Source organism: Cucumis melo, chromosome 6, assembly GCF_025177605.1.
Source record: "Cucumis melo cultivar AY chromosome 6, USDA_Cmelo_AY_1.0, whole genome shotgun sequence".
NCBI classification, from domain to species: Eukaryota; Viridiplantae; Streptophyta; class Magnoliopsida; order Cucurbitales; family Cucurbitaceae; genus Cucumis; species Cucumis melo.
The window spans coordinates 35,887,858-35,898,599 of record NC_066862.1 but is presented as its reverse complement, the minus strand read 5'-3'; the positions used below and the strand labels follow the sequence as shown (position 1 = coordinate 35,898,599).

The 10,742-nt window shown below is 36.7% G+C and overlaps 1 protein-coding gene across 1 annotated transcript; it reads left to right on the top strand.

Moving 5' to 3' along the window:
- The first annotated feature begins 231 nt into the window (after nt 1-231).
- On the top strand, nt 232-4,543 carry LOC103493378 (G-type lectin S-receptor-like serine/threonine-protein kinase At4g27290). Its single transcript, XM_008454092.3, has 7 exons — nt 232-2,003; nt 2,112-2,249; nt 2,915-3,045; nt 3,131-3,341; nt 3,463-3,700; nt 3,787-3,934; nt 4,025-4,543. The coding sequence occupies exons 1-7, from the start codon at nt 722-724 to the stop codon at nt 4,328-4,330; spliced, it is 2,454 nt and encodes an 817-aa protein (XP_008452314.1). The 5' UTR covers nt 232-721; the 3' UTR covers nt 4,331-4,543.
- Nucleotides 4,544-10,742: the final 6,199 nt, after the last annotated feature.

The following is a 10,742-nucleotide window of genomic DNA, read 5'->3' as shown; positions in this document are numbered from 1 at the left end:
GAAATAAGCAACTTTGCAAAACCATGTTATAGGCATCGACATCCTTGGAGAGAAACAAAGTTTCAAAAACGAAAGCATAAATTAACTTTATTTTGAAAAAAGCAGGTCAATCTTTTATAGCAAAATATAGAAATTTTTCCATGTCTTCAAGACTTCAATTTCTTTTTCTTTCTTTTAAGTAATACTAAGTGATATAAAATCAATGTTTGTGTTACGTATCAAATTGTTCAAAACATAATTAGTAACATTAATATTTGTGTTTATGGGATACATGCAATTGTATTCTCCAAATGAACGGAAGTAATACCCAAAAATATCCAAATGGACAGAAGTAATATCCAAAATATCGAAAATGGATATCTATCCCAAATCAAATAGGACTATCTATCAATTACTCGGAAGTAAATCAACAAAAGTGGGCTCTTGATTGATTGATTGGCAAGTCCATTTCCTGATGTCAAATCAAGAGGTTAGTAACCACATGTCCACAGCTGCCGTCTCTACGACCAAGTCCACTCGAAGAACCGTTCAATTCCCTTCTCGATGGCTTCATTTTCAAATGATGAAGAAAAATCCAGTCACTCAACGTCAACATCCTTTGGAAATTGCCGTGCTAATCGGTCTACAACGACCCCATTGAACACACAACAGTCTTTCTTTTTTTGCTTCTAACACCATCTGTATTTTATTTGAAGTGAACACTCATGGCCGCCCCCTCGATATGGACTCATTCTCTCCAGCACTGCTGGTTTTTAACTTACTCCTCTATCTCCTAACTTATGTAGCTGCCACTGATTCCTTAACTGCTCAAGACCCATATCTCAGAGATGGCTTTAGTCTTGTTTCCAGTAATGGAAACTTCGAATTGGGTTTCTTCAGTCCTGGTCTTTCGCGAGATCGTTACTTGGGAATTTGGTTCAAGAATCGGCGAGGTCCGACCTCCGTTTGGGTTGCGAATAGGAACACCCCAATCAATGATTCATCTGGTGTACTGGTGATGAACATTACAACAGGAAATCTTTCACTTTACAGCCATGATTCCACCACCATTGTTTGGACCGCCAGGTTACTGAGAAAAATCTCCAATGGGGTACTCCAATTATTGGACATTGGAAATCTTGTGCTGAGAGATGGGAAAGATGAAAATCCCTTAAACTACTCCTGGCAAAGTTTTGATTATCCTACTGACACTCTCTTGCCTGGAATGAAGCTGGGTTGGGACTTGAGAAATAACATTAACAGAAGACTAGACGCTTGGAAGAATCCCAATGACCCATCTCCTGGAAACCTCAGTTGGAGGATGGAGCTTCATGAATATCCTGAATCTGTCATGTGGAAAGGTTCACAAGAATACTTCAGGCATGGCCCATGGAATGGTGTGAGAGTCAGTAGTAGACCACTAGGTATTGCACCAATTCTGAACTTCAACTTTGTTTCAAATGAGGATGAAGTTTACTACCAATACTCTGTTCCAAATAAGTCTCATACTGTGATGGTGGTGATGAACCAATCCAATTACTTGCGCATAATGTACTTGTGGTCTCCAACCGAGAGACAGTGGAGACTTTATACTTCATTGCCAAGAGATTTCTGTGACAATTATGCCCTGTGTGGCCCTTATGGGTATTGTGATATAAGGGTAACTCCATCTTGTAAATGTCTAGAAGGGTTTAAGCCAAGATCAGCTGATAGTTGGACGGCGGGGGAATTTGCGGACGGTTGTGAACGAAACAAACTGATGAACTGTGGTGATGAAGTTGGGTTTGCACAGCTCAACCAGCTGAAATTGCCAGACACAAAGCGTACTTGGGTCAACAAAAGCATGAATCTTGAAGAGTGCAAGCAAAAATGCTTGAGTAATTGCTCTTGTATGGCTTATGCAAATACAAACATCAGTGGGAGTGGCAGTGGCTGTGCCTTGTGGATTGGTGATCTAATCGACTTGAAATTGATTCCGGACGCAGGACAGGATTTGTATGTTAAAATGCCAGCATCAGAGTTAGGTAAAAGCACATGTTTAAATTTTCAGTGCTTCAAACTTGATAGCTTAATAATTGATTTGGTTTCCTAATGTGTACTAATTGTTCCACTTTTTCTTTGATGGCGAAAAGTCAAGCGTGGGGAGGCACAAAAAACTGATAGATTGAAGCCTAAGGTGAAGATTTCTTTGGCTGCGATTGTTGCCAGTTTAGGTTTGGCTGTCCTCTTCATAGGCCTATACATTTTCAAAAAGAGATCAACAGTCAAAGGTAATTATTTCTCAAACCATATGATAGAACCCGATATACTGAAAGATAAACGATAATGGAAATACAAGATAAACCAACTATTTGAGGTACTTGAACCCTCTCAGTCCTGAGATAACTTTCAAGGTCTAATGCATTTAACCAAAATATTGCTTACCTTCCCCTTTGTAACCAACTTCTCTGACAAACTCCCTAACTAATTTCTAATGTATCCCTAATATTCCTCTAATACCAATCCTATTACCGTAATTGTAACACATGCTGTAATTATAACTTTGCTGGCAGTCTAAAATATTCTTATTTCAATGGATAACTGGAATACTAAGAAACAACCAAAAATAAATGCCTAAATTGACTTTTTTTTAGAAGATAGCCTACATACCGAAAATCTTTGTTGAAATATAAGGCTACTTTTCTATGCCCAAATCCTTATTCGTGGTGATCGTTTTGCACCATTTGTAAAGATCTCTACATGAACTTCAAAACGTTTTCCATGACAAATTTTTTCAAGTTCATTCCACTTTTCAATAATGAGCAGATATATTGTTGTAGATTGATGTTCTTTCCAACCAAGTTTCATTTTGTTGCTTGGATGGACTGAACCCTTCTTAATTCAGTCAATGTTACTCAATATAAATGTCAACATTGACAAAACCTTTAAATTGCAGATGGCCATGAGAAAATAGAAGCTCAAGATCTGGAGCTTCCCTTGTTTGATCTATCCTTGATAAATAGTGCCACAAATAACTTTTCGATTGATAATAAGTTGGGAGAAGGCGGCTTTGGGCCAGTATATAAGGTATTTGATTTAATGTTAACTGATTTTATGCACACTTTTTATTCTTTTCAAATCAGAAATATGTAGAAAATTTTGAATTTTCCAGGGTAAGCTTACAAATGGACAAGATATTGCAGTGAAGAGACTTTCACGGAGTTCTGGACAGGGAATGAACGAATTTAAGAATGAAGTAATCCTGATTGCAAAACTTCAACATCGAAATCTTGTAAAACTTCTTGGTTGCTGCATTCAAGGAGAAGAGAAAATGTTAGTTTATGAGTATATGCCAAACAAGAGTTTGGACTTCTTTATATTTGGTAAGAATGCTTACAAATTTAGATCTTTTATTTTGTCAAGTTAAATTAATCGAAGTACATATTTTGTATCTTAGTGTTCATCCTTCATTTTCATAAAAATAAGTAAATTTAAAATTGACAGATCGAACACAACGTCAATTATTAGATTGGTCACAACGATACCGCATTATATGTGGAATTGCTAGAGGACTTCTGTATCTTCATCAAGATTCGCGATTGAGGATTATACATCGAGATTTAAAAGCAAGCAACGTTTTACTTGATATGGATATGAATCCAAAAATATCTGATTTTGGTCTTGCCAAAACTTGTGGTGGAGATCAAACTGAAGGGCAAACAATAAAAGTGGTTGGAACTTAGTAAGAGTTCATCAATATTCTCCTCAAACATTTTGTCTTTGTGCTTTGTTAAATTCTAGTTCTTAAACAATTTTATTTTTCCATAGTGGATATATGGCACCAGAATATGCTTTCGATGGACGATTCTCAGTAAAATCTGATGCTTTTAGTTACGGCATTTTGTTGTTGGAGATCATTAGTGGAAAAAGGAGTAGAAGTTTCTGCCACTTGAACGATCAAAATGTTATTGCATATGTAAGTCCCAAGGATTAATTTTTTTATTAACATTCTTCTATTTAAAATTCTTTGATTGAAAATTTGTCTTCTTCATTTCTGGTGTAATAGGCCTGGCGATTGTGGAAAGAAGGAAATTCAGAGGAATTGATTGACGACGCCATTCGAGAAACATGCATCATTTCGGAGGTATTGAGATGTATCAACATCAGTTTGTTGTGTGTTCAACAAAATCCCGATGATCGACCCACAATGTCATCGGTGGTTATGATGTTAGGCTGTGAAATTTCTTTGTCGCAACCAAAACAACCCGGATTTTTCATAGAAAATGAAGCCATTTCAAGGAAAATTAGCTCAAGTAAAGACAAATCAAGTTCAACTAATGAATTAACTATTACACTACCAGATCCAAGATAAGTTTAGTTTAGTTTACACCCAAGATTCAAGAACCTTGCTTGATCATTATTAGCTTGGATGAGTGACCCATGGCTAGAGTTTGCTATTATGTGGGGTAGCATATCTTACATTGGAACAGTGCCTTTGATTTATCCTTAATTTTTTTTTTTTGTTCATTGGTTTGTCTAAAAGGAGTTATAAAACTGTGTAATAACATGAATATATTTTTCTCCACCATTGCTGTCTTCAAATATTCTTTCAATATTATAAGATAAGGATTTAAATGTCTTGGATTATAAATGACAGAATGTTAGGTCTCTTCCGCAGCAAACAGAAAATCCCAAAGAAACAGAGACAGTATTTGATGGATATATATATTGCAATCAAAACGAGATAATGTTCAAAATGTAATCCATAACAAAAGAAAATGAGAACTGCAAGGTATTATTAAGGAAAACCAATAAAATACACCCCCAAACAATTTGAGAAGGTTGGTTCTCCCAAAAGCTCTCGAGAGCTTTTTCCCAAGAATTACCCAGCCTTAACAATCCCCAAAAACATTCCTTAAGTACCCCATTTTCCCTGGTGGGTTCCTCAAAGGATATTCCCTCATTTATCATCATTGGCTATGCTGTCATCTTGATTATTCTCTTTTTTACCCCTACGTCTGTAGGCATGGATAATAGGAGGTCTAACAATACCGTCGGGCTCGAAGCTCACCTTGTCCCCAAGGTGGAATGAAGGATATTGTTGATTCATAGCATAGACGAATTGCCATGTTGCTTCACTGTCATGTTGCCCTTTCCATTTTACTAACCATTTGTTAGCTCCTAACTCGTTGTTCCAACGGATCCTCGAAATTGCCTCGGGTTCTACTTGTTGCTCAAATTCCTGAATTAAAGCCAGTGGCATGTGCTACACTTGTTGAGTTTGACCCAGTTTAAGTTTCACTTGTGAAATATGAGTCACATTATGAATCATTGCTTCAGGAGGAAGGTCCAATCGATAAGCTACTTTCCCAATTTCTTATATTATGTGGTATGGGCCATAAGATTTTGGTGCTAGCTTCTCACTTCACTTTTTGGCTAAAGATCTTTTTCTTAGTTTCAAATAAACTTCATCTCTCAGCGGTGTAAATGAATTTTCTTCTTCATCTGATTCTGAGCCACAACTAAATTTTTCTTCAAGGCTCTAATCACTAGATCTCTCTTTTAAAAACTGTACAACACTGTTATTTGTTATATTTCAATCCTCAAACAAAACTAGTGGAGGCGGTGGATGTTTGTATTCCACTTAAAATGATTCTTACCAAGGAATGGAACGTGGTGTTATACCATAATTTAGCCCCCGATACACACTTATGCCACTTGGTTGGCTGTTCGTTACAAAAGCATCGTAAATAAATTTTAAGACAATGATTCACTCGCTTGGTTTAGCCATCCGTTTGAGGATGGAATGCAGTACTCCTATCCCCATGGTTGCAAACAATTCTCTCTGGATCTGACTCTAAAAGATCTTATCTCCGTCCGTGACAATTGAATTTTGGATTCCATATTTACTAACGAGTTCTTTGATGAATTTTTCTGCAACCTATTTCACTGTGAATGAGTGCTTCAAGGTGATGAAGTGAGCCATCTTACTCAGCCGGTCAACCACTGCTATAATGGTATTAAAACCACTTGCCTTGGGTAACCCTTCTATAAAATGCATGGTCCAATTTTCGAGGATTAAATTGGATAGAAGTAAGGGTTGTAAAAGTCCAGTTGGAGAGAGAGTCTCTCTTTTATTTCATTGACAAACTTCACATTGCTCAACATATCTTTTCACGTCGTTTTTCATGTCCACTCAATGTAATCTCCATTCATATATTGGTAAGTTCTGAGAAATCTCGAATGTCCCCCTAAAACTGAATCATGAAAAGTAAGTAAAGTTTGAATTAAATCTGAATTTTTTGACTGAACTAACTTTTCTTATATAGCAATCTGTCTGCTACCCATTGATAATTGTTTTTCCTTATGGCTCCTTCTTCAGAATACTAATTATTATTTTTTAGTTTGTCATCATTTTCCACTTCTCATCATCTCTAAATTTAATATCCTCGGAGATATTAATGTATTTAATTATGTTAATCTTCTTTCCAACAAATAATGCCTTCATTTTTTAACTGCCATCATACTGCCATTAGTTCTATCTCGTAGATAGACATTGCTTGCGCACGAGGGGATAATTTTTGGCTGAAATACGCTATGGGTCGTGCGTTTTAAAAATAAAATACCTACCAACCCAATTCTTGATGCATTTGTTTCAATAGTGAATGTTAATGAAAAATCTGGAAGCGCTAAAATCAAGACAAATATCATTATCTGTTTTAACGATTCAAATGCTTTTGTGTCCCCTTCGTCCCACTTTAAATTCTTTTGTAACAACTTGGTCCGTTGTGTGACAATATTCTCATACCCTTTTACAAATCTTCGATAATATCCTATGAGGGTGAGGAAGCCCCTCATTCAGAAACGTCTTTGGGTTGTGGCCGATTTATCATTGCCTTCACCTTTTCGCTATCAACTTCTACCCATTTACTAAAAATCCAATGTCCCAAATATTGAACTCGAGCATGCCTAGTGACACATTTCTTCTCACTGACGAACAACTTCTTGTCCTTCAAAATATTAAATACCACTCCCAAGTGTTTCTCCTGCTTCAGTGATGTCATTGTTGTAGACTAGAATGTCGTCGAAGAAAACTAATACAAATTGTTTTAGAAAGGGTCTAAAAAGTTGATTCATGAGTGATTGAAAGGTTATCGATGCATTGGTTAATCCAAAAGGCATAACCAAGAACTCATAATGTCCTTCGTGGGTGTGAAAGCAGTCTTCTCAATGTCCACCTCCCTCATTCGAATTTAGTGGTACTCCAAGCACAAATCCAATTTAGAAAAAATTGCCGCACCATCTCATTAAGGAGTTCTTTGATTATGAGAATGGAGAATTTGTCTGCAATAGTCACCTGATTCAATTTGAGGCAGTCTACACATAATCGCCACCCTCCATCTCTTTTCTTTACTAGTAACAGTGGGCTGGAATATGGTATTCGATCGAGCCTGAATAATTCCCGCTTGAAGCATTTTCGAAATTAATCTCTCTATTTCTTCCTTCTGGATGTACCCGTACTTGTAAAGCCTAACATTGATGGGCTTAATATTTTGATGATCTATTGCTTTTCGAAGAGGTAACTCCTTCGACATATCAAGCACTTCCTTAAACCTTTTTAAAAGATTAGGAATCATGGGCAAGTCTAACTCCTCCCCTTTTTCTGCCCTATCATTTTTATCCAAATTATCTTTACCAATTTCAATATTCTGGAATTCCAAGAACCAACCCTTGATCTTCTTCTTCCCATGTCTTGGATAGTGTCTTCAAGGAGCATTCTACCTTTGTGAGAGACAGGTCCCCTTTTAGAATTACTTGATTTTTTTCGACCATGAAGCTCATCGTCATTGACGGCCAATAAACACCTATAAAACTTGTCGTATTCAACCCTACATACTCAGAACTATATCAATCATGCCCTATTCGATAGCCAGAAAATCGGCCACAATTGTCAATTCAAGAAGTTTGACCTCAAGTTGTTTACAAGTCCCTTTCCCTTCCAGTGCGATTCCATCACCAATCGTCACTCTGAATTTAGCCTCCCCTTTGTTTGGTAAGCCTAACTCATTGACTACCTTTTGATGGATGAAATTATGTGTTGCGCCCCTGTCGATGAGGATTATTACTTCTCTGCCACACACTGCCCCTTTCAATTTCATCGTTCCCTTCGAAGTAAAACCCAAAATGGTTGGAAGAACTATTTTTGTTTCTTCCTTTACCTCTAGTGTTTTGAGTTCCACCACTATAGGCTTGGCTTCCACCTTCACCTCTCCCTCCTCCCAATCTTCTTCTTCTTTCGCAATATATAACATCAGTTCACGATTTTCTTTGACCTTGCAACTGTGCTTAGAAGAATACTTATCGTTGCATAAAAAGCATACCCCCTTATCCAATGTTGCCTGGAATTCATTATCTGATAAGCGTTTCACCTACAACTTACCTCTCGCATAATTTTCCTTGACTGAAATCGTAATTTGCTTCATCGTATATTCGTTGCATTTTCCCTTTTTTTTTTCCATAATGGGTATTCATCTTTCATATTCTTGGTTTGGGCCTTAGTTGTACACAACCCACGACCACCCTATTCACTAAGGCCAACTTGATAGCTAAAACCCTATCGTTCACTAATTGGGCTTCTCACATACAATACTCCAAAGCAATTGAATGATGGCTTTTCACTTTGGCTTGTAGAGTACGTCCCAACCTTGTGACGAAGGCATCAATCAATACGCTCTTCGCTATCTCCGGCAAGGACACAGAGTAGTTTAGAAACTTATTCACGTAATCAGTATAAGATCTGTCTTGCTTTATGCATATGAGGCGGGCACCCAAACTTACCTTCTCTGGGAGCTTTGAATTGTTCGAACATCCTCCCCTAGAGACCTTCCCACATATTCTTCTGATAGGGTATGGACAAACTAAGAAAGAGGAATTAGGCCTTTGGGTCCAATTTCCCTTTTGCCTCAGCCTCAAAGTTGATCCCACATTCTTAGCCTCAACCTCATAGAGGTTAAGAAGCCCGACGTCCCTTTTGCCTCAACCTCAAGGCCGATCCCACCTCTTTAGATTCGACCTCACAGTGAGGTTGAGAAGCTAAATTTTTGCTTTAGCATGTGCTCAAGCCCAATAATCCTACACAGGATCTGATTAAGTTAACATGTTACTAGATTTTTAATGGGAAAATAGGAGAAGAAGTTTGTGGTTCACATCTCTGTCCTCTATTTGTAGTAGAAGAAATTAGACTAACACATTAAGCTTTTAAAAGGTCAGAAGAATTACTTGAGCTTGGAAAAGTAGAATAACGATTTTGATATCTTGCTTATGATTTACTGTGTATGAAATTGGATATTAAGTAAAGTGTTTTTTCCTTTTGATTAATCCATGATCTAAAGAACACGTCCTTCATTTATTTTCCATAAGGGGCCATTTGGATTGAAAATATTATTTCATGGATATGAATATTAGATGTCTGGTATTCGAATATCTGAGTTTTAAATGTCTTGGATAATTAATGTTTTTGTTTTGATATGCAACAATTAATATCTAGAAGTTAAATGAATGTGTTTGGTTTATCAATTTGTATATAGAAACCAAAACTAAATTTGTTTGATTTACCATTTTGAATATAGAAACCAAAACTAAAGAGTTATTTAATGAAATGGAGGAGAACAAGTAATGTGGTCATAATTAAATTTAGGAAAGTTATTTTAAATGACAAAAATTGAAAAGTTATTTTAAACGTCGACGCAAAAACGAGACGACTTCGGCAAAGGGGTAATGTTGATGCATGATTCGCCGACATGGTCAACACGTCGACAGTGGGGTAATGTCGACGTTTGGTCAGAGCGTCGCAAATGGGGTGCTGCCGACGTCCGGCCAACACGTTGGCAATTATGTAGTGCCAACTTACGTGAACCATCTTACATAAACCATCGGCGTGACGTCGGCGCACCTTGTGATGACGCGGCGTCAACAGAGGCACCCATTCGCGACGCATATGTTGTGTCAGAAAAACTTTTTTATAATATCTTTTAATTTTTTATTATTTAATTATTATTTTTTTGCTATTGGAATTGAATTTGATTTAAGTTCATTCAAATACTAAAAACTGTTAACATAAATTTAATAAAATATCAAATAAAATTTATATTAAAATTAATTCAAATATACCAAAAATACATGTTCATAGTTTGTACATGAATAATGAAAACAAAAAATAGAAAACTAAAAACATAATCTAAGTGCTGTTCGGAAAGTTCCCCATGCCTTTGAACCAACAAAGACAAGAAATTAAGTTTATATATATATATATATCACCAATAAGAAATTAAATAATGTAAAAGTTGAAATTACGTACCTCAATGAAATCAAGGTCCTCTCGAAACCCGAGTGAGTTCTTTAATCATTTTCTTCATTTCTTCCATCTGGCAAGCATTTGCTTCGTGCTTCCAGTTACTTTCTTCTTCTACTTCCGAAGATGAGCTTTTAGCTCGTTAATCTTTGTGGCGTGCGCCATCTCTCGCTCGTGGAGTGTAGACAAAGAACTGCTAGCAGAGTGTCGGGACTTTGGTTTGGGCCCCAACCAAGACTTTTTGAGTAGTCCGGTTGTCTACCTACGACTGTCTTGCATATCTCGTCCCCAGAGAGTGGTTGAGAATCGTCTAGGGTAGGGTAGGATTGAAGTTCCATTATTTGATTCTATAATAAAAAATTTATTAATTAAGTAAAATGTGTAAATTAAATGTTGTGTGAAATAAGAAAGAAGACAACTTAGAAACTTACAT

What these genes read in the sequence shown, in the direction of transcription:
- LOC103493378 (XM_008454092.3), top strand. Translation starts at nt 722, where the DNA reads ATGGACTCATTCTCTCCAGCACTGCTGGTTTTTAACTTACTCCTCTAT. An exon ending in AATGCCAGCATCAGAGTTAG is followed by an intron (nt 2,004 to 2,111) that starts GTAAAAGCACAT and finishes GATGGCGAAAAG; the next exon opens with TCAAGCGTGGGGAGGCACAA. An exon ending in AAAGAGATCAACAGTCAAAG is followed by an intron (nt 2,250 to 2,914) that starts GTAATTATTTCT and finishes TTTAAATTGCAG; the next exon opens with ATGGCCATGAGAAAATAGAA.